This window comes from Protopterus annectens, chromosome 8.part0 (genome assembly GCF_019279795.1).
Source record: "Protopterus annectens isolate FY-2018-M chromosome 8.part0, PAN1.0, whole genome shotgun sequence".
In the NCBI taxonomy this organism is placed as follows: domain Eukaryota; kingdom Metazoa; phylum Chordata; order Ceratodontiformes; family Protopteridae; genus Protopterus; species Protopterus annectens.
In genome coordinates, this window is record NC_056741.1 from 1,320,810,377 (window position 1) to 1,320,836,181 (window position 25,805).

At 36.3% G+C, this 25,805-nt stretch overlaps 1 protein-coding gene across 1 annotated transcript in view; it reads left to right on the plus strand.

Moving 5' to 3' along the window:
- The window catches only part of PANX3 (pannexin 3), a 97,146-nt gene that overhangs the window by 23,286 nt on the left and 48,055 nt on the right, over nt 1-25,805 (plus strand). The window contains exon 2 of the mRNA XM_044080857.1: nt 11,945-12,087. Within this exon, the coding sequence (XP_043936792.1) occupies nt 11,945-12,087 (143 nt within the window). The remainder of the gene's footprint in view (nt 1-11,944; nt 12,088-25,805) is intronic.

Genomic DNA, 25,805 nt, shown 5'->3' on the forward strand with positions numbered 1-25,805 from the left:
CACAATTATAAAACCTCTAGAACTTTAACCAAATTCAACCAACAACTCTTCAACAATATCCTAAAAAAACATAAACTGGTGCCCACTAAAAATACTCTCCCTAGATAATGCCATAAGCCCCTTCAAGAAAACTTTCCTGGATACTCTCAATAGCTTAACTCCTGTACAAACTAAAAGGACTAAAACAAACCATGTACCCTGGCTTACAAAATACACTAAACAAATATTACTAGCTAGAAACTGAGCCTGGAAAGAATGGAAAAGAACCAAAAATGAAACCACCCACCTAAAATTTAAGCAATTCTGAAACCAAGCAAAAAAAAAAAATAGATATTGCTGATAAAAAAAAACTATTTTGCACAACTAAACTGCAAAAAAAAAAAAAACTATTTGCACAACTACTAAACTGCCAAACAAACAATCCTAGAAAATTCTGGAAATCTATATCAGAACCTCTTTCTCTAGGGACATATCAAAACCCTTCACTAGCTCTAGATAAAGAAGCATCTGAAATAGCTGATATGTTTAACTTTCACTTCATAGGTAGTATTCTAAAACTTACAACCCTCTCCTCACCCAACAATAATTCTAACCATACAGAGAATTCACTGAACAGACTCCATAGATAGCCACCTCAGCTCAAACTCCTCCCCCCACAAAAAAACACTTTTTTATGTACAAACTGTGTCTACCTCTCTAGTATATAAACTACTTTCTAAACTAAAGACATGTTCCTTGTCTGTAGACAATCTTCCATCAGAATATTTAAAACTTGCCACCAATGCAATAGCCTATCCTGTTAGTATTCTGATAAATAGGTCTATCACGGAATCCTATGTGCCCAAACTCTGGAAAAAATCTATCATCTTTCCCTTATATCAGGGAGGAAAAAAACAGGAATTATCAAACTATTGACCTATCTCTATCCTGTCACCCCATCTAAGCTTTTAGAAAAATGTATATACACACAACTAATAAAATTCCTCTTAGACAACAGCCTCCTTACACCTACCCAACATAGTTTTCTGCCTGTACACAGTTTCTTCACAGATACTGCTTACAAAGCCATGGACCAAGGCCAATTAACATCTGTAATATTACTAGACTTATCAAAAGCCTTTGATACAGTGTCTCATTCTAAACTATTATAGGTTCATAGGTTGGTACTAGGCTATCAGTCCTAGGGCCTATACAAGCCTAGCCATAACAATTCCCTGGATATTTCTTCCCACAATATTTACTTCCCCTGGACCCCTGTCTAGCAGGGTGATGGACATGATTCCCGGGGTGAATTTCCTATCTCTCAACCAATCATCAAGGTTCCTTTTGAAGAGGGCCAAGGAGGCGCTCTGCTTGACATGTATGGGCAGTCTATTCCAGAGTATGGGGAGTCTCTGGGTCAAAAACCTATCCCTCCAGCATGTTTTGTTCATTGTGATGACAAGGTTTAGATCCCTGGAGCGTGTGGCTCTGAGGGATTGGGATTTTTTTAAGTGGAGCATGTCCAGCAGCTCAGGGTTTGACATGGCCTTGTATGTTAAGCAGAGATCTCCTCTGAGTAGACAATATGCCACAGAGTACAGCTGGAGTTTTTGTAGACGATCAGCATATGGCATCTGCTTTAGGCCTGTGATTCTTTCCACCCTAGGCTGCTCCCACAGTACTCAAAATGTTTTTCAACTATTTAACTGAAAGGCAGCAATGTGTCAAATGGCAAACTAGCATATCCAAATATCAAGTAAATAGTACAGGGGCCCTCCAAAGATCCATTCTTGGAGCTCTGCTTTTTAATATATTTATCCACAAATTTCATACTGCCTCCCCCCAAAGCACAGTCATTCAATACAGTGATGATGCCACTATTGTCTCCACTTCAAACAACCCCAGTGATCTTTTAACTGTTATACAAACTGCTGTTACCTCTATCAAAGCCTGGTTAAATGATGCACAACTACTACTTAATCCAAATAAAACTAAGCTTCTATTGTTTTCTCTAAAGCCATTCACACATGATTTCAAAATATTCACAAAACAAAACTCAGATGGAAATAGTAACCCAGAGAAAACTTCTAGGTATGACTATAGATAACAAGCTCACCTTTGAACAACATACATCTGACATGATAAAAAACACATACAAACTAGGCAAACTTTACAGAGATAAACAGTGGGAGGATCCATGCACTGTTTACAGTAGGCAAACTTTACAGAGATAAACAGTGCATGGATGCTCCCACTAAAATAACCCTTGCCAACACCCACCTACCTCCTACCTTCCTATATGGGGCTCCTATTCTTAATAATCTTCATACAACTCCAAAGAACAAACTACAATCATGCTATCACATAACTGCCAAATTCGCAACTGTTGTACCTTATAGTACCCACCATTGTGATGCCCTAAAAAACTAAACTGGCAAGAATTCCCTCACTGCCTGAATCTTGTGCAACTATCTCTAGCTCATAAATTTATCTACAATCCAGATAGCTGCCCTGTCCTGAAATCTATCTTGGTGCCTTACATCCCACACAGAACCCTTCGGTCCACTAATTATCTGCTCTTACAAGTGTACAAACCAACAAAAAGAGCCGGGCAAAGCATCTACTCCCATGCCATTGCTAAATTATGGAATGCCCTACCACCCATTATTTGTGTCATAGAATCCCTTTAGACCTTCAAATTAACTTTGAAAGACTACTATCTAAACACTCACATCTGTCCATACTCCTAAGCATAAACATACCAAATTTCATTAATTGCCAAGATCCCTTTTTCCTCTTACTCCCATGCCTTCTTACATCAATCTTATATCATAGTTAATAACATCTCCATTTAAGTTCTCTGTCTTAAATCTTTTAAGCTTAAAATCAGTACTTCCACCCTCCAATATATCCTCATTTCCTCTTACACTAAACTTTTTCTCACTCTGTCCTGATTATTAACTTCCACACTTATACATAGCTACAAACTTCTCACCCATTTCTAGCCATGGCATACTAAGAGTAGACCAGCTAAACAAGAAAGGAGGCGGTGTAGCTATAATATTTAAACAGCATCTAAACATCCAGATCTTAAAATCATCAGCTCCACAAATAGGCAATGAAGAAATAATATATACCGACCTCAAAATAAACCAAAACAAAACCATCAACATAATTGGATGCTACTTCCCACCTGGCCAAAATATCCCTCCACTAGAAAACCTCCTCAGCTTGTCTATCCACCATCTCCCCCAAGAAACTATTATTTTAGGTGATTTCAATATTGACTGGCAATCCTGTTCTGCCAACCATCCAACCTATCATGTAAACCTTCATGGCTTCACCAGGCTTAGGCATAGGCCAACTAGGCGGCCGCCTAGGGCGCTGCTTTAGTAGGGGCACTTTTTCAGTATTTATGTGGTGTAGGTAGACCAGGATGGGGGCACTGGGTGGTGTGGTGGGGGGTGCCATGGTGCCCTTTTGCCTAGGGCACCAGTTGACCTAAGGCCGCGCCTTCACGCAACTAGTCCAGTTGCCAACCAGGATAAATAAAAACTCCAGCAAACACACTACCCTGGATTGGATACTAGTCAGTAAGAGCCCCCAGTCATATATAACAGGCTGCTTATCAGATAGCCTCAGTGATCACTCCCCAACATTCCTACTGAAAAAATACCTATACCAAGCTAAACCTGTCATCTACCATCAGATACGTAAAAAAATAAACTTTAATCCACTCACATTCATCTCATCCCTCAAAGAATGTAACTGGCATCCTCTAAAGTACTCAAACCAACGATAGCTGAATAATTATCCAACGAAAAACCACAGTTGAGCAAAAACCTTTATACAAAACAAAGCTTTCAGGTTAAACACCCTTTTTCAATGTTACATATAGGTCCATTTTAAAACAGTTTATATAGGAGCCCAATACAATCACATGACCAGCAGCCCAAAATCACATGATCAAACATTTTAAACATTTTAACCCACACACGTATACAAATATAATAACATTATTACAAGTTACAAATTACAAAAAACCTTTAAATACATATAACAGATAATTAAAAATTATTTTAATTTTATACGCTGTATTTTAGTTAATATAGGTTTTAAGGAAACAACACTATTAAGACCTGGTGGAACATCTACTATTAATCTAATGATCCATTCAAATTCCCTTATTTCCGAAGTGTTACCAATATCTCCACCCCTATCCGATACCTGAATAATGTCAATAACCCTAAATTTAAAATTATGATTCGACCCACAAGCACTTATATGTTTATACAGGGCATTATTCTCATTAGCCCTTCGTATTTCTGACTTGTGTTCTATTATACATTCCTTCAACCTTCTAGTTGTTTTTCCAACATAGAAGGAGGAACAAACAGTGCAGGTAGCAAGATAAACAACATTGTTATTCAAACAAGTGGCTGATACATGAAAGTTAAAAATCTTATCTATCAATGGATGCTTGAAAACATTATTTCCTTGTATATTGTTAGTGTAGGTATTATTAGATATGATATCTCCACAACAACTACAGTTGTAACAGGGAAACATGCCTTTTCTTATTATATTATATAAGTTTTGTATATTTACATTGAAATCCTTATAACATAATGTGCTTTTCAGTGTCTTCATATTTCTATATGCAAAGCGTGGCTTACTCCCTAGAATTGCTCTAACATCTTCTGATGCCATTAATACCATCCAATATTTATTAATAATACCCTTCACTAAAGATGTCATGATATTGTAAGAGGTAATATACCTCAATCCACCTTCCCCCATTGATGTGTCATCGGTACACATTTCACCCGATGAAAAAATAGGTTTATATATGGTATGTCTATTACTCTTTATTTCTGCCATAATTTTATTTAAAACATCAGTTTCATATCCACTATTTATAAACTCTTCACATATATCCTCCATCTGCTTTAAACATATTAAGTCATCAGTGTTTACCCTACTTGTTCTGGCAAATTGTGCCTTAGCTATACCACTAAACACATGCGGAGCGTGCATACTAGAGCCATGCAGGTATCTACCTGCACTAACTTCTTTCCTATATACACTTGTACTAATATGATCAGCTTGAATTCCTATATTAACATCCAAAAAACTAATTTTGCTATTAGAAAATTCCATACTACATTTTAAAAAAGAAGTAGTACTATTAAGAAATATAATGAATTCAGAAAGTTCAGATAAAGTTCCCTTCCAGATAAAAAAACAGTCATCTACGAATCTTTGATAAAAACATAGATTATGGTTTAAAAATGTAATGCCATTATGTATGTATGTCCTTTCCCATTGGTATAAGACCAAATTTGCGTAATTATTCGCAACTGGTGTGCCCATTGCAACACCAGCTAATTGCAAATAGTATTGTTTATTAAACACAAATACATTATTGGATAATACCACATCTAATAAAGAGCAAATAATTTCAATATGTCAGTATGAGAAGGTAGAACGTTGAATCAAAAATTCTCGTATAGAACTGATACCATAATCATTAGGAATAACTGTAAAAAGTGAAGAAATATCCATGGTCACTAATAATAAACTGTTTCCTGTCAAATCAACTCTATCAAAATTATCATACCATTGTTTTAACTTCAATATAAAATCTGTAGTATCCTTTAAAACAGTTTCACACTGGATTAGTAATGGTTGTAGCTGTTTCTGTAGATATACTGAGATAGGCTCAGTTATCCAGCCCTTACCCGAAACTATGGGTCTCATTGGTGGTTCAGTTTGTGATTTGTGTATTTTTGGTATCCCATAAAGCTGAGGTATAACGGGGCAAGGAACAGTGAAAAAAATGGAATAAGTCCAGATCTATGTCACCAGTTAGTTGCAAATCATAAATACACATATTTATGTATCCAATACATTTCTTTATTTCAAGTGATGTTATTAACTTAAATGCCATAGTATCCATTAGTAATTTTGACACAGATAGCGTGTATTTGGACTTGCTCATCACTACTGTAACACCCCCCTTATCAGCTTGTTTGATTACTATATTGGGATTTGATTTTAAATCCTTCAAGGCCATATATTCAGGATATGTAAGGTTATAGATTTTCCTAATCCTTTTATTACAATACACATTCCTCAAATCATTTTCACATAGATTATAAAATGCTGTCAAAACTGATGTGTTTACTGGTATAAAAGTGTTACATCTCTTGCAGTCAAAAGGTGCTCTATTATCACCCTTAAATATCAGTTTTAAACTTACATTCCTTACAAAGTGCTTAAGGTCTATCAAAGTACTTACAATATCATCACAAGCTGTGGGAATAAACCCAAGACCTTTTTGTAACAGCGTATAATGTGCTGCCTGCAAACGAAAGTCAGATAAGTTTAAAGTACTTGCCACTATCTTCGGACTACTTTCAGTTGTTTTAAAGGACTGTTGTTCTTCCTTTTATTTGAAACTGGCGTTTCTTTTACTGCTGTTCTCCCTCTCGACGTCGAGCGTTCTTTGACTCTTTCAGCTTGTTGCAGCTGGAATGGCTTTTGAAAAAATTCTATCGTTGACTGATGTAATCTTTTTGTTTCTTCTTCATTTTTATTTTTATCCTCAGAAGCATGTATATTTCCAGGCACCGAGGTACGCGTAGCCACATCCATCCCTTCAGTCCGAGAAGAAACTACAACAGAGGAAGGCATGGTTACAATGACGTCATCATTCGGTGTCGTAACCGGCAATGTGCGTGTAGTCACCAATGAATTTGTGGATAGTAGTTCAGGAAACTCATCTAGGCTGTCCAAGGGTGCTATGTTATTTGTAGATTTACTTCTACTATTAGTATTCTGCACTTTAGAAATTATTGCATCATTTTTCGGCCAGGAGAAGATGTTACCTCTCTGGAAATCTCCCATGTCCCTCAATAATTTCCGTTTTTTGATAACCTCCAGTCGGTCATCAAGAGTATGTAGCCTGTCCATCATTTGTTGGTACATCAATATCATATTCTTAAAACATGGCATTGAGAATAGTTCATCTTCCATGGAAATTATTTCAGTTTTTAAATAATTTTCTATTATAGAAAAAAAGTCATTAATTAAGTTCATGTAGTCTAAACTCAATTTCAAGTTCAAGCGTTGCCAGCGTTTTAAAAGTTCAGGATATACATTTCCATACGAGGGCATCTTTAGGACTCTTAAACCACGAGGAACTATACCCTTATCTAGATAGGCTGTAAAGCTAAAACGCTGCCATTGCAAGCGTTTATATGCACCCATCTTTCTTTCTAACAGTTGCATTCTTCTTTCAAATTCTATAGTATTTTCTTGAGGGACCAAAGGTGCTGTCTCAAATTCAACGTCTTGTGCTGTTACAAGATGTAACAAAGGATTTACTTCCTTCTCAAATAAAGATTTTAAACGAGTGATACTTTCCATCTGGGCTGCTGTAACAGACTCTTTCACTAGTCCCAACACTTCAGCACAATTCCAAATCTCAAACCAACGATAGCTGAATAATTATCCAACGAAAAACCACAGTTGAGCAAAAACCTTTATACAAAACAAAGCTTTCAGGTTAAACACCCTTTTTCAATGTTACATATAGGTCCATTTTAAAACAGTTTATATAGGAGCACAATACAATCACATGACCAGCAGCCCAAAATCACATGATCAAACATTTTAAACATTTTAACCCACACACGTATACAAATATAATAACATTATTACAAGTTACAAATTACAAAAAACCTTTAAATACATATAACAGATAATTAAAAATGATTTAAATTTGTACGCTGTATTTTAGATAATATAGGTTTTAAGGAAACAGCACTATTAAGACCTAAAGTACCTCAGTCTTGATGATGCAGTTGAATTTTTTAATACTACCTTCCTGAGCATCCTTAATTACCATGCCCCCATAAGACTTTCCAGAATCAAAGCACAACCCTCCCCATGGCTACAGAAAACCACTAAGTCAGAAATGAAAAACAGGGATAAAGCCTGGGAGCACTAGCGCAAAACCAAGACCCCTTCAACTAGACAGAAATTCCTAGAACTACGCAATAGAGTCAAAAAGCTAATAAAACAGGACAAATTCCAATACTACCAGTCTGCCCTAGACTCTTCCGAACACAGCCCCAAACAATTCTGGTCCTCCATAAACTCCATCCTCCACCCAGGTAAAGTCAGTACCCCTCCTCCTAACATCCCTCACTCCTCAGAAAATATTGCTACCTCATTCAACACACTTCACACAAACCATACTATCACTAGCTAAACAACACAAACCCCCTCCCCTCCAACTCACACCTTCAACTAGTAATCTCCCCACTGCCTTCTCTTTTTCTCCTGTACCTACCTCCAACATAAAAAAAACTCTTAACTAAACTTAAACCCACCAAATTAGCAGCAGACAACCTCCCAAGTGAATACCTACAAATCGCAGCTGATGCTCTGGCCTACCCAGTATCCATCTATTAACCGATCTCTGTCAGAAAGTTACGTTCCCATACTGTGGAAAATATCACATATAATTCCCCTCCACAAAGGCGGACCCTCCACAGAACTAACCAATTACCACCCCATAGCTATTCTCTCTCCACTCTCCAAAATACTAGAGAGATGCATACACTCTCAGGTCTCAGACTACCTCCTTACTAACAACCTCCTTTCCAATACTCAGCATGGTTTCCGACCAAACCATAGCACCACCACTGCCTTACTCTCCTTTACTAACACTATCCTTCAGCATAAAAACAATGGCTAGCTCTCCTCTGCTACTTTCCTAGACCTATCTAAAGCATTTGACATGGTCCCACACAAACAACTTATCTCTGTCTTCAATAACCTATCCTTCTCACAATCAGTCACCAACTGGTTTCAGAGTTACCTGTCTGACCGCCAACAATCTGTTGTATGGCAGAATGTCATACCTCCCCAACTACCTGTCTCCATAGGGGTTCCCCAAGGATCCATCCTTGGACCCCTACTCTTCTCTGTTTTCACCAATAATCTAGCCTCTGCCACCACACATGGCACACTCATACAATATGCAGATGACTCGACCATCATCTGCTCAGCCCAGTCCCTACCCAAACTGCAAAAAGTCACACAGGAAGCCTTTTCCTCTGTTGAAACTTGGTTATCCAATGCCCAATTAATAATCAACCCAAACAAAACTAAACTACTCATCTTCCAACCCACCAAACATACTCAAAACAACTTTCACTTTAACATCACAGCAAAAGACAACACCACTATATACCCAACTCCACACACCAAATTGCTAGGAGTGGAAATAGACAATAAACTAAAATTTGACATTCACATATCCATGACCATAAAAAAAGTCCACAAAAAACTAGGAGCGTTATACAGAAATAAGCATCTTCTCACCAAAGCAGCAAAGATTCCAATAGCAAATTCCCACCTTATCTCCACCCTACTTTATGCCTCTCCAATATATACCAACCTAAGGCAATGCGATCTAAACAAGCTAGAGACCTGCTACAACAAAATCGCCAAATTCGCCACAGGGGCATCCTACCGTAGTCACCACTGTCTCTCACTTGCTGAACTGGGCTGGCTTGAACTCCCTCACCTCCTTAATGGTATCAACTCTCACTCGCCCACAAACTAGTAAACCATCCACTAAATGCCCCATCTCTCCAGAATCTACTCCAACCCTATCGCACCACCAGACCACTAAGATCCAGCAACAAAAATCACTTGCAGATCACTAAAGCCAATAACTCTGCTGGAGAAGCACTATTCTCTTGCACCATAGCCAAATTATGGAACTCCCTCCCACCCACAATTACCTCCGTACCATCATGCACCCACTTCAAAACTTTACTAAAAGCGCACCTAAAAACATGCTGGCTATGCCCTTGCAACTCCCACTCTAATATCACCCACCCCATCCAACCACTACCTTTCTTTCCACTCCACTAACTACCTTGATTATAGCAAGCTCAGATGCTCATAAGCCTAGTACTTATTATACAGCAGGAACTTCTTATTTTAACATTTGTTAATGTCTGTTATGTACTTCACAGGTAAAGATTCTAGTTGTCTACTGATGTACTAATGTTCTTCATCTGTAAATATGTTGTAAGTAATTGCTATGTAAATTGTTAATCGCTATGTAATCCAATGTAACTACTGTCTATTTTAACCGTGGAGCTTTTCTCCCCGAGCCTCCGCTGAAAATGGGCCTACGTCCAGTCGGACACTCCCGGTCAACAAATATAAATAAATAAAATAAATAAAATAAAATAATACTGCTTAATTAACCTCACCATTCCCATACTATAATCTTCCTTCAACACAGCCTAAAACAATTTTTCTATGCTATCTCCCCCTCATCTCTATGCTCCTCTGCTATGCCTAAACTTGCTTTACTACTAATACTTGACTTTTCTCATATTACTCTTTTATCCCTATTACTTACGAGTCAAAACGTCCTATTTCCAAAACTTATTTGACAGCTGAATAATCCAGCTATCTCTCTAACTGGTTTGTCAACTATTACCATTTCTACTTTATTAAAAATGCTGAAGGTTACTTTTTTCTTGATTGTACAAATGTTTTGATGGTATATTTTGCTGCCAATATTGCACTTTAATCTATGGTTAAAAATGTTTGCTAAGTCTTGATATTAACATTGTTTAAACTTCTACTGTCAGAAATTTGTACTGTGGAGCTTTTCTCCCTGGGCCTCCACTGAAAATGAGTTTCTGACCCAGTCGGACTTTCCCGGTCACCAAGTGTCAATAAATAAATAAACAAATAAATAAACATTCAAGTGATACAGCTATGACTGGGTGTACAGCTCTTCTTGAGTTTTTATTCTGAATTGTGTTTTCATTCTGCTTTAACTCAAAATATATTTACTAAAGTTGTTTGTTATAGGAACATTTTCATTATGTCTACATCAGCTTTCCTTTTTCCAGTCAAGATTAATCAAAATTGTATTATTCAAAAATGCTAATGAAGAATTTGAGATCCTTAACTATGCTGCTCTGTGTGTCTCTGATTTAGTCATACCTGTCATAAAAGAAAAACAGGTGCTAAGAATGTATGTCCATCACTGATGCCTGAATTAGTCTTTAATTAAAGAAAACCAAATATATGTTACTTAAAAGAAAATGAGACCTAGTAATTCTTAGTTGTTGTATACATCAAAATATTTGTAAATTCACCGTACGTTAATATAAAGCCATCTACTGATAGGCTCATTTGACTTAAATTCTGATAATTCTGTTAGATTATGGTTTAATGTTAAAAATTTTCTATAAAATCATTATACATGGCTATTTTCATACTTTATAAAATTGCAGCTGTGATGATTTTATTAATCAGTGTCAGTTGCAAATAAACTCATTAAGCACTATTTTTAAGTTTTCTATGGGGCTTCAGATGATTCACTTTCTTTTGTATGTATGAACAGTAAAAAATGTATTTTATTTTTCACTTTTCCCTTTAAGATGCTGAATGTATAAGACCTAGAGTCTTACAGCATATGTTAGTTTTCATGTGATTCATATGAGAAGTGTTACAAATATGAGCTAACTTTTAAAAAGGATACTACAGATTGATTTAATGCATTTTTTCTAAACACTGAGTTCATCATGAAATATTATTTGTAATAGTCTCTTTCAAAAACAGGATGTGGACAGTTATCATCTAATATAATCACTTTTTCCTTGCTCTGACATGTTGTATGGACAACTAAACCTCAGATTATTTATAGATATCTTCATATAGTTTGAGGCAAATTATACATTGAAAAAAAAAACAGAGCTCTTAAATGTGAGTTTTCATATTATTATGTACAGTAGGTAATCAGAAGGCCTGAAAAGCTTTACTGTGCTCCTTCCGTTTCTCACAGAAAATGTTGTTACCTTTCCACCTGCACCAGTCACGGGAGTGCTGAATATATTACTTTCTTTTTTCACAGGGTCACAGATAACCTGTCTGACTCCTAGTAACTTTACACTCAAACAGACTGAGTATATACACACATACTGCTGGGATTCCCTGACACACCATGAGCTGGATGACCATGGTACCATAAACGAAAAGTCATTATGGATTCATAAGGTAATCAGTGCAGTAACAAGGTATACAATGAACACTAAATCTGTCAGCCTATATGCGCACAATGTTCAGCCATGCAGAAATCTATTTGCCTGTGTTTGACTTCAAATGTTGTTGCGCCCTATATTGTTCACACTTACCCATTTTCTTTCCTAGAAACTAGAATCTTATTCTTTGAGCTGCTTTACCATTTTTCTTTGTCTGTTTATTGTAAGAAGAATGAAGCTGATCTTGCATTATTAGTCGTTCATTATTATAATGGCTGTTTATAGCTTCTGCTATACAATTAGAAAACAATAATATGGAATAACAGGAAAATATGTTATCTGTAGGTTTATATAAATTGTGTTCTGTATTTATAAATGTATATCTTAACAGGCAATGTTTATTTTTCAGAATCCTACTGTCAACAAATAACTGTTGTGGAAAATGTAAAGATATCGTTGGCTAAAAGGAATCAGTACAACTTCTGGAAACAATTTAAATTGCATAAAAAAAAAAAAAAAACAAAACTGACTGGAGAGTACATATTGCTTTAATCATTGTTTAGTAAAGTCCCATTAGCAATGGAAAACTACAAGATTCATATGCATTTATAGCATCATAGGATCATAGGAGATTACTAGGCTATTGACCTGGAGGTCATTTTAAGTCTAGCCTTTTCATCCCAATGTAATACCATGAAAATGCTAGTTAATACCCAAGATTGCATTTAGTAATGACTGCCCATGTCCAGGAGGGTTGTGGGCACTATCCACGGTAAGAATTTATGGTGCCTCATCCACTCATCCAGGTTCCTCTTGAACACTGTCATAGAGGTGCCCTGTTTCACATGAATTGGTAGGCTGTTCCAAAGATTTGGCAGTCACTGGGAGATAAATCTGTACCTCCAGCATGCACTATTTAAGTCACAGGCCATATTTAGGTCCCTGGAATGGGTAGCCCTAGTCCCATTTGATTTACTGATATGCAGCAAGTTCATTAGGTTTGGGCCTTGGATTGCTCTGTGGGCCAAGCATAAGTGTCCTCTAAGAAGTCTAAATGACACGAAGTATAGTGATAGGGACTTTAGTTGGTCTCTGTAAGGCACATGTTGGAGCCCCTTGATCTTCTTTGTTAGAAGCCTTTGAGGTCTTTTCAGTTTCTGCAGGTGCATTGTACGGCACATGCCGAACAAGGCTTTATTCTCAATTATGGGCTGGATTAGTGCTGAGTATAGAGGGGTTATAACCTCTATTGTTCTTGAGGTGATGCCTTTACTACTCAAGTATGCTATGTAGAAAGCTTTCCTTACTACAGTAGACACATGGTGGTCGCAGTTAAGGTTGCAGTCAACTTATGATTCCAGATCTCTTACCACTTCGTAGGTACGTAGGATATTGCTGTTAAGTTGATAGTGTGAAGGGACATTGTTTGTGCTGAAGGGAATGATGATGCATTTCTTTGCATTCAGTTCGAAACTATGATTAATACACCAGTCACTGGTATGTGTGAGACCCTCCTGGAGTATACTGACATCATTTGGGGATTCAGTGATTGCACCTAGTTTGCAGTCATCTGCAAACTTAGTCAGCCACAACCCCCTAGCTTTGACCTGAACTTCTGAGAAGGATATACCAAACATTAGGGGGCCCAGCACTGACCCTTGTGGCACCCCACTGGTAACAGGTATGCTGGTTGATGTGGAGTCACCCACTTTGAAAGTATGTGTCAGGCTTGTGAGCCAGTCGGCAACCCATCTTACAATGAAAGGGTTTACATTCAGTTTTCCAAGTAATGCCTGAATGTGGGATTGTGTTGAAAGCCTTTGCCAAGTTGAGGTATGCTGTGCACACAGATCTGCCCTCATCAATGGCCCTGGTCACATTTTCAAAGAAGCCCACTAGATTTAATAAGCAGGATCTGCCCTTCACAAAGCCGAATTGGGTAGGATCCAGGGTTTGGAGGTTGCCTATGTCTTTATTTATGAGGTCCATAATGTTACATTCCATGGCCTTACAGATGAGGCTGGTCAGGCTTATGGGTCTGTAATTCCCTGGGTCTGTTGCTAGGCCACCTTTGTGGAGGGGAATAACTGTTGCTGTTTTCCATTCTGTAGGAACAAAGCCTGTGGACAGGCTATGACTGAAAAGGGTACTTAATGATGATGGAAGTTCATGTTTTAGCCTGTTTAGAAGACAGCCTGGGATGTCATCTGGTCCCACAGATGCTGTGTTTTTTGCCTTGGTCAAGGCTTTGAGGATCTGCTCTTCAGATATGTAGGGTGGGGGGGAGTTTGGGAGAAGGTTTGTGATAAGTTGGAAGGGGATAAGGGAGTGAAATTTTTGCCAAACCTATCCACTAGCAGACTTGCTATCTCTGTGGGGTCAGTGTGTGTGTTACCATTGGTCACTAGTTCTGCACATGCTTGGGTCCTACCTTTTAGGCTATGTATGTAGCTTTAAAAGGCCTTATGGTTGTCCTTGGCTGTATTTGCTAAGTTTCTCTCAAAGGAGCCCTTAGAGGATTTGACAAGTTGTCTTATTTGCCTGGTGAGGCTAAGGAGGGAGCTTTTCCATTGTTGGGGTCTTACCTTTGTTTTCTCGGACAGCAACCTTTTGCATTTATTGTAAGGTTTCATAGCATTTCATACTTCTTAATGTTCTATTAACTTTTTAAGTGAACTAAAAAAAGCTTCACAAATGTATTGGTGTTGGCAGTGATGGTGTAATTTTCATTCTTGAATGCAACTTACACATCGTCCAGTGTTCTCCATTATCCATTATATCAATATTATTATTATTATTATTATTATTATTATTATTAATACCAGGGCTGGGGAGAGGTTGTAGTCTGGTAAATTATTTTTGCAGACGTTATCTCCCCATATTTCACCCCACTGTGGAAATGACACTACAGTGTATCAGAACCAAATCCTTATTCAGTACGTCCTTAGTGTCATCAGAAACAAATACACTCCTTTCATATAATGTGCCAGTAAGGTCATCCAGCTCTGTCTCTAGAGTCCATTGGCAGGACAGATGTTAAACTAGAATGGTGCCTCCAAACAGCATGACAACCCTGAGGGAAACATTTTCTGTGTTACATTTTAGTTTATTAACAGTTCATGACAGGCTTTGTGGGCATAACCCAGTGCCATTGCCAATGCCCCTTTAGGCACAGTTAGCTGCTATATGGGCAGAGTCTGCTACTTTGAATCTCGTGGACTATAACCCAAAAAAATACATATGATTTTATCAAGAAGTCTGAATATGGGCAGTTTCCTAACAGGAGATGTCAAACTTGAAATTTGTGGATCCCATGTGATACAATGAGATGGTAGACTTGCATCAATAAAGAGCAGAGATGGTGCCTGTTTCACAAATCTGGGTGAAATAGGGTTTAGAGATGAGCAGGTTCCACACAACAGGAGCTTATTTTGGTGCTATTAATTATAATACCATTTCAGAAGCTCTTTTTTAAGGTCTGCTAGCTTCAATATGATCTTAATGGACATTTATTTATTTCATAAGAAAATAAAACATCTAGTATTGGCCACATGCTTTGTTAAAATTATATCATTAACTTTAGGAATGGCTAAGGTATTTTTTAATAGAAATGGGTTTATTAGTTGTACTTATACAGAATGAAAATGTGTAATGCACCAGATACCATTATAGGAGACAGTGTTTAATGCAGAAAAGAGTGAATTAGCTGAGTATACTGTTTGAGAGAAATTTCTTGTGCTTACAGTTGTGGGCACTAAAACTGTTATTACTGACTAATGCAGGAATTTTCTTACACATAACTCATACTTGTTGAGCTAGTATAATAAGTAAACTTTTTTAATAAATGGCAGAGTGCAGTTTCTAAGAGATTCTCCCAGGTTCAATCTTCATTTTAACGAACATTTGGAGGAGGAGACTTGTGGCAACAATCATGGAGAACAGTGGACTGTGTGAGGTTATCTGTATGGCTCTGGCTATGTTATGCAATCAGCATAGTTATATTCAGGACAGAGTCTATATGAGCTCATACAATGCCAGCTCACCTTAGGGAAATCAAACTTCCACCTCATAACTTATCAGTCCCCTTGCATGACCCCAGTAGATCATGGAAAATTCATGGCATTCCTAGAAGATATGCTATAAGCAATGTCTCATTATTCTTGGTGACTTCAACTATCCCTCCAAAGACTGGAGTATTTAAACTACTATGCCCAGTGCTTCTGGTACTGAATTAAAAACAGAGCATCTGGATCAGATTGTCCTTAATCCCACTAGGAACAGGAACATTCTTGAAATGGTTCTCAGAAACTTGCTTCCAGCCTTTTCTCACCCCATAGTCGGTCCCTTATTAGTTACGTTAGCCCACTAACTGGTTATCCTTACCATAAGATTCTCCAAAGCACTGTAATCTAGCACCACTCTATTTAGCAACCCTAAAAAGTCAAACATCATACAGTTTTATGGCAATATCACTAAATTTCCAAATAATGATTCCACAGTTGGCACAGTATATGAAGCCAGCTACACTAAGAACCTTTATACTCATTTCGATAAATACATTGAACATGCAGCTCTGCCTCTGTCATTCTATCTATTAACTCCCCAATAAGTGTCCTGCCCTCAAAAACCTAGTACAACATCACTCAGCCAAAAGGCCTCTTAGATCATCAAGCAAACTACTACTAGAAGTCACCAACAGCTAGAGTAGCTTTGGAGATGCACTATATAGTAGTTCAGTGGCTAAAAAATGGAACTCTGGCCCTACTAGCATTCAAAACACATCATCCAAAGCCTCCTTTAAAGACCTCATCAGGCAACATCTCAAGCAACGTTGGCAGTGCCATGATTGTTCCCGAGGCTAGTGAAAGTGGATAACATATACATACTAAATCTAGAGCACTTGATAATAGTTTTCAATCTTACTCACAAACACTGCTAATCTACAATGTATGTACTGTACCTGTGTACTATGTATGTATTCTACCTATGTTCCAAATTTCAGCTGTACACCACAAATTTATTAATTACCTTTATTTTTAAAATTAATATTTTTTTGTTTGTTCTCTCCACTGTAACTGTTTATGTGCCGCATACCACTGTAAAAACATGTCTCTTGTAATTTGTGTGTATACTGATCATGTCTAACTAACTAAATCTGTCTGTAATTTTTCTTTGTGGAGCTTTTCTCCCTGGGCCTCTGCTGAAAAAGGGCCTTTTCGGCTCAGTCAGACACCCCCGGTTAACAAATGTAAAATAAATAAAATGTAGTCCCTTCCAGAACTAAATGTGACAGTAAATTCAAAAACAAACCAGCCTAGTGATCAGCTGGTATAAACAAACTATACAGCATAAGGAAGAAACTGCCACTTAGTCCAGAATCCCCCAGTATTAGAACTGTATAAAAAACTCACTAAGAAACTGAAGACAACTATAAACTCCAGCAAAGCATCTCAAGAACTAAGGCTACAAACTGAAGCAAATTATAACTATTAAGTCCTTCTTCAGTTATGTTAGAAAACAAATAATTCACAACTTCGTAACACTGCTCTGAACTTTTCCACAAGCCAGCCTTCTACTCAAATACAAAAGACATTGTAAACATAGTGGCAAACAAATTTACTGCCAGTTTCTCCCCTGAAATTACCATACCACCTCCAAACATCTCTGAGTCATCCAACCCCCACCTCTAAGGGTCTTGTCCTTAAGGTGCTCTCAAAGATCAAAAAGACCTCCTTCATGGGTTCTGATAATATATGATGTTTTTTAACAGTGTCAAACATACACTCACTGATCCCCTCCTCAAACTGTTTAAACTAAGCCTAGCAACAGGCTATTTCCCTGAATCCAGGAACATTGCCGTAGTGATACATGTGCATAAGAATGAACTTACCACTGACCCTGGAAACTACAGACCCCTCAGCCTAATGAGTGTTATCTATAAAGCTATGGAATGCACCATGACCAGTCTCACGTATCACAGCATCAAAAATCTAATTAGGCTTGACCCACAACAGTATGGCTTTGTGAAGGGTAAGTCATACCTGCTAAATCTCATCAGCCCCTTTGAGAAGGTCCCTGAGGCAGTAGACAGTAATCATACTGTCCATGCTGCCTGTCTTGATCTAGCCAAGGCATTTTTTACCACACCACATGATGTATTTGTAAATAAGCTAAAAGCTTTAAACATTGCCCCCCATGTGATAAAACAAATATCTAACTTGTTTCCAGGAAAGAATGCACATTGTTCAAATAGGTGAAGCCTTCTCAGTCATAGAGAAGGTAACAAGTGGTATCCTGCATTGATCTCTGAGTTATGTTGCCTACTATTTGACCTTTATTTTTCTGACCTCACTACTGATAACAGTGATAGCTGGCTAATCAGATGTGCTGATGACTACAAGCTGTGTGTAATGTTAAGTCTTCTGAACATACATTTATCCCCAAAATGAATTAACAAAAGTCAATACCTGGTGCACAGAAAAAGGGCTTAAACTAAAAGCCAAGAAATGCAGTATCATCCCCTTCGGGAAATACTATTGCACTGTAATCTACTGCACTGACAATGCTTCTTTATCATGCAAGTCAGTCATCTGGGCACGTGGATTGATAACACCCTTTCCTTTGATCATTATGTGGCAACTGTAGTAAGGAAATCCTTTTATATTTTGCAACTAATTGCCAAAGGCATTTCTTCTAAAATCAAGGTAGTCATTGTTCCCTTATATTCTGACAATCAAACCTATAATAGAATATAATGCACCCTTTGACATGGGTCAAGCTAGATGCATTAAAAAACTCAGAAAATTGCAGAGGTTCCTAAAACAAAGATCCATGGTCAAAAATCCCTCTCCCCCCTTCTCTCTCTTGAAGGATGAGATGGCTAGGGTGAATAGCAATGAACTGTAAAGGAATGAAAAATACCAGCATTACATAAGACTACTATTTTTAATCGGCCTACTTCAAATAGTAATGTATATCTGCCGGTATCGATTCAAGTCATTACCATTTATGTTAAACTGAGATAGTCTAGTAATGGGTTTGATTTCTATTGGTGTAGAGATCATCCCTTAAAGAACTATTCTTGATGCCTGCCTGGGACATGTATTAAAGATGCTCAATTTGCTGTGCTTGACTAATTAGATTACATCAACACAAGCAGTTTTACATTCAGGATGAAAACTATTGGTGAGCTAGATAATAAGAAGGTTATAATACTTGCATGCTAAACTTCAAATCTTACATTCACAAGATGTTAAAATATACTTCCAAGGGTATAGTATAATCAATAATTTAATGCAGCAGTTAATGAACACAGAATTTGCTGAAATCAGCGTTGCTACATTGCTGTCAGAACTTCACTGACAACTGAGACCTTATGTTCCAAAAGAACCATGTTTATAAGAGATGAGCTACATTTAAAAAAGTGGCCTTACATATTCTGTCAGTATTTAACAATCCACGTTTTTTAAAATGGGTTAGAACATCACTAAAACTCATGTGCTCATATGCTTAAAAAGTCTGTGCAACAATACCTATAGTTTAGTGAACAATTTTTCTAAATAAAAAGTTTTATTTAGGGACTTAAAATCATGACATAGTGGTTGTAACCGAATCAAGGTTTATAGATAACATCTGGGTACAAACACTGAGGGATGCTCTTTATGTAATTCTCCTAGACAATATAAAATTGGTGAGGGAGGGTCTGTCTACAACAGGACAGCACTGGCTAAGTGCATGGCTAAAGTAATTATTAAACCATTACATACAGATGTAATAACCATCTCTAATATTTGTTGAGTTATCACTGTTAAGTTTTAACGGCTACCTTAGTTGACACCAAGGAATTCATTGAAATTATAATTCATAACTAACAAGGCTGTAGTTTTATAGTTTTGAGAGACTTATTAATTTAACCTTCTGAATGGTATATATATATATATATATATATATATATATATATATATATGGATTCACTTTATATCCTTGAAATACTGAAATATCGAAATTCAGTATTTCAAGGCTATAAAGTCTAAACCTGAAAACAACGAAAACTCAGAAGCGCGAAATTCAAAATCTCGCACACCAGAGATTTTGAATTAGCGCTTCTACTCCACTCACACGCATCTTCCTCCCCACACACAAACACAAACTCTCTACCACATAAAAGAAGGGGGTCTGTGCCCCCCCTGTACCCCCCTACTTAAATATTCTAACTCCGAGGTCGCACTACATACAAACACACACAAAAAACCATCACACAAGTTATATTCTCCTCACACACACACATCACAGCAACAAAACACACTAACACACACCACAGCCCCTACTCAAAACCCTTAACAAATAAACACTTACCTGAATCCATAACTACAGAGAAACACAGGAAGCACTAATTCAAAATCTCCAGTTTGCGAGGTTTTGAATTTTGCACTTCTGAGGTTTCTTTGTTTTAAGGATTCCACTTTATGGGCTCGAAATAGTGAATTTCGATATTTCAGTATTTCAAGCTTCTAAAGTGAATCCATATATATATATATATATATATATATATATATATATATATATATATATATATATATATCTACACATACATGTATGGGTCCACTTCATATGACTGAATCTCAAAATACTGAATTTCATTTGACTGAGACCACAATACCTAATTTTCAAAATACTGAAAACTATTTGACTGAATCTCATTATACTGGAAGCTTACAATGCTGAACTTCAAAATATTGAATTTTAAGACATAGATGTGAGGGTCTACTTTGTTTTATTGAAAGCTCATTTCACTGAATTTGAATTAACCCTGACCAAATCTCTGAAAGCTCAAATTACTGAAAACTCATTTCACCGAATTTCATTTCACTGAAGTGAAGTACTGCCTCTGTGTAGAGTACTGTAAGGCAAGTAAAAGGTATATGCCCTTTTCCCCACTGTAGTGTGATCCTGGATTCAGTATATATATATATATATATATATATATATATATATATATATATATATATATATATATATATATATAGTTAGGGGGGAGGTAGGGGGCAAAATTTGGTTTTATATTATATTTCACCGAAAGCTTTAAAACAATACATTTTAAACCATAGACATGCACACTTACAACACCAATAACTAACTTTTTCCCAAAGACAATATATACCCAAACTAAGTAGGGGGCTAATCCCTCAATAATCCTCAATGTGGGGGGCTGTGCCCCCCAACTATACTAACTCCAGGATTGCACTACAGTGAGGAAAAGGGCATATACCTTTTACTTGCCTTACAGTGCTCTACACAGTGCCAGTACTTCACTTCGGTGAAATGAGATACGGTGAAATGAGTTTTCAGTAATTTGAGCTTTCAGCGATTTGGTCAGGGTGAACTCAAATTCAGTGAAATTAACTTTCAATGAAACAAAGTAGACGCAGATGTGATGTGTGTTTCCCTTCACCTGTGACTAACTTGTGATAAAAATAATTGCTGTAACTTACAGTGCTGACTGTCAGAATACTGATGGTAGTGTAGAAAGTAGTGTTGTAGTGTTTCTAAATGTGGGCATGTCTCTTTACATTTTTATGGAACATATCTTAAGTAATATGGCGGATGTTTCATGTGCTCCCGGCAGTAGTGGCAATGTGTATAGTACTGTAATGTAAGTAAAAGGTATATGCCCTTTTCCCCACTGTAGTGCGATCCTGGAGTTAGTATATATATATATATATATATATATATATATATATATATATATATATATAGTTGGGGGATGCAGGGGTGTGAGGTTTTTGAGGATAAGTAAGTAATTTTTAAGTCTTGAAAAGAGTTAGTCATTGGTGTTCTAAGTGTAAATGTCTACGGCTTAAAATTCAATATTTTGAAATTCAGGATTGTAAGCTTTCAGTATAATGAGATTCAGTCAAATGAGTTTTCAGTATTTTGAAAATTAGGTATTGTGGTCTCAGTCAAATGAAATTCAGTATTTTGAGATTCAGTCATATAAAGTGGATCCATATATATATATATTTATATATATATATATATATATATATATATATATATATATATATATATATGTTTACTATTAAAATATTGAAGCTCAAAATAAAAACGGTACTTAACAGCGAACTAATTAGCTGAAAGGCTGAAAGTACACATTACCTAATAGTTCTAATGTCGAAAATCAGCTATTAATGCCGAAAATGTCGAATACGACATTTTACGGCACTTACCAGCAATGCCACCCTTGCCATAACTCACTAACAACTACACCTAACATCATGTTTATGCAGGGGGCAAGCCCCACTGCACCCCCCACCCCAACTATATATTACAACTCTGAGATCGCACTACAGTGAGGAAAGGTATGCATTTCCCTAACTACACTGTACCACGATCCCTGTACATCCCTTTAAACGTTCATATTTGCGAATGCACAGTACATTCATAAATATAATGTTCGATCATTTAGTTTTCACACATATGAACTATTCGAATATCTGTAGTTCGAACAATTCATAGGCATACAATGCTACATCGAAATTTTAATAGTAAACCTATATATATACACATTTAGATTATAGCAACCAGTCAGGTCTCTGCATTTAATAATATATACACCAGACAGAGAAAAAAACACTTTGAATGTTTGTTGAACTAGCTGCCAAATAAAACATTGGTCAGTTAAGCAATAACCGATGACGTGGTGTGGTATATTGAAGATTTACCCATGGTTGGCATGGCTTAATCATGAGGGTGAAGCCCGAGTGATTAAATAAAGCCAACCATGGGTAAATTTCAATATACCACAACCACAGAGTCAGTTATTGCTATTATACAATGACATTATTTAAGAAAAAAATACTTACTTTTCTTAAATAATGTCTTTGTATAATGGAGCTGTACTGTCCTTCCATGGTTGATGGTATCCTGCTGCCTTGTTTTGATGTACTTTGCATGCGTATGAGACTTGCATTTTCATGCATACCAAGTACATCAATGCTTTGAAAAGGAAGCAATGTTTTATTATTTAAAAAAAAAGTTTCGACTGCTCTAGGGGTAGGAGAGAGAGACAGAATGGAGGAAATGCAAAGAAAATCAGGTACATGTGTTTAGTTTTAAATAACATTGTATTTCCTCCATGCTGCCTCTCTGGTATGTCCAGTGTCCGGACTATAGATTTTTTTTACTTTTTGTTAAAAATAAATAAATAAAAGTTATGGAATATATGAATGGAAAGAAGTCTGGGTGACAGGATCTTTTTCCGTTGGTATATTCTGGGATTTACAACGGACACATTGGTTGGGCTGGCCAATCAACATGCTTGTTTTTGAATATTAATGGACAGTCGTATAATTACTGATTTTCCACTGTTAGACAGACGTTATCAAAAATTGAATAGTTGCATTCCATTTAAGGTTACCATAGATTTCTCAGCCTCACAAATAATTAAGTCAAACGTTCATCTAAATTAACTATTATTATAACAAATGTGAAATATAAAGTGTGAACTGAAGCTAACGAAAAGGGTTTAATTCCCCTTGAAGTCTCTGTAGATTTTGCATATGATAATATCCACCTCTTCATTATTCACTGTATATCAGACACAACAGAAGCAAATTTAGCCCGGCAATCAGGGAATGTCAACAGGCAGCAGTGATATTCAAGCTGATGTATCCAGCTGTCTTCAGAGTATTTTTTTTTCCTGGAGGATCAAAGACATTTTTGATGCATAACAGGCTAAGGAGGAAATAAAAAGTTTATCCAACTAAAAGTTATCAGCAAGCAGAAGGGGACTTTGCGTCTCATTCTTCTGACAATAAAGTTCACAGAGAGACTTTACCAGTGAAATCTTTTTCCAGTGTTTCAAAGGAAAATGCTTGAGAAACAGAAAAAAGCATAGGAGTTGACTTGAAGAATCAGGAGTACCTTGGATGTGAACCAGAGTCTGGTGTTGGGAGATGGAGATGAACAGGAAGAAGACAAGCAGCAATAAAATTAGCAAATAAATGGGAAACTATAACACATCAATCACATTTCTGAAATATTGCTTTGCAAGACAAAGTGGCTGAAAAGGACTGGATTCTTGTTGACTTTGTTAAACTTGTGAGAGGACTGTAAAGCATATATAGTCCACTTTATGTTATTAATGTTTAGAAGGACACTAAATAGGTGGGGAGTAACTGTAACTAAAATCAATTTTTGTTCTTATTAGTATTTGTATAAAATGTTTCATGTTATAATCTGCATGTTATATATAGTAAAGCAGTTTTGTGTAATTAGGAGATATTTTAAATGTATGAGATTCTTTTTAGTTGTAAGAAATATAGTCTTCATAGTATAATAAGAGGAAATACTTGACAAAAGCAAGTTTAATGTTAACGTGGTATAATCTCAGGCTGCTGGGGTAGGGATGGGGTGTATAATGCATTGATTATATTATATTATTATATTATATTATATTATATTATATTATATTATTATATTATATTATATTATATGTAGAAGCAGGATATTTTCTCTTATTTTATAAGGGGAATATCTAGATTAATGCCTCTGACTTAAGCTATAAACAAGTGTTTTTTATTGTAAGCAAGAAGGCTTTAAAAATAAGACAAAAGGATAAAAGAAACTGAAATGCTACATTTCTTACATCTACAAAAATATTAGCTTGTTTTTTTTCATTAGCAGATGTTCTGTGGGAGGCAAGAACTCTGCAGCAGAAGGCAGATGTATATTCTTTTCTAAGTGAAATGTTCAAAGATTCATTGCTTCAACATGGAGATAAGCTGCCTGCAGGTGAAAACAATTAATCTTGAGAGTTCTGATTATTCTTTCTTGAGTAAAATCCAAAATTTAAAGATACAATGACAAGAGGTTCAGTGAAAAATATAGTTTGAAATTATTAGAAGTAAATAAAATATATCAGTCTCCCTAGTAGCCTTAATACTTGAATGCATTTAACAAAACAGTGTATAATTTAGTTTTATTTATTTATTTAAAGATAGCCAGTGTACTTTTTCTTAGGGTTAAAAGTTAATGTTTTTTGAAAGCATACACATTGTTTTCATATCTAGGAGGGGAATGGAGATAAGAAAAGTACATAATGAAATCAGTATAAATGGAAACACAGGATGTAGTATGCATTTTAACAGGGTTAACTTTAATTTTAGGTTAAGTAGTGCCTGTGGGTTCAGCTGTCAATTTGGGGCAATTGTTCCTAACTGGAGGGTTAAATTTCATTTTTTAAAGATGTGCATAGTTGTGTGTATTTGTTCTCAGTTAATAGGGGATGGGGGTATTCTGAAAATTTATTTAGTTTTTGTTTGAGGATTTTCTTTCAAATAAAAAGTCTTGAAAAACATGACAATTGTTTAAATGGAGATGAGAAGAAATAACTGTATAAAATATCAGTTTGCTGAACATTAATGTGTGCATGTAACACAAAAGTTGGACATACACATTAAAAAAACTAGAATGTACGATGGGGGAACAATAATTATTTAATATAATGGCTATGCCATCCATATTATCCTGGAAAGTAAATGGCCTTACAGCTATAGACAAAAGGAAAGATTATTGAATTATATTAAAAATGCAGCGTGAAAATAGCAATGCTACTTGTGACACATTTAGAAAGAAATGAGCATGTTTGTTTGACAAAAGAAAGGATTTCAGGATGGCTATTCAGCAGAATAGTAGGGACAAAGGGGAAAAGGGGAGTAATTACACTAATTACTA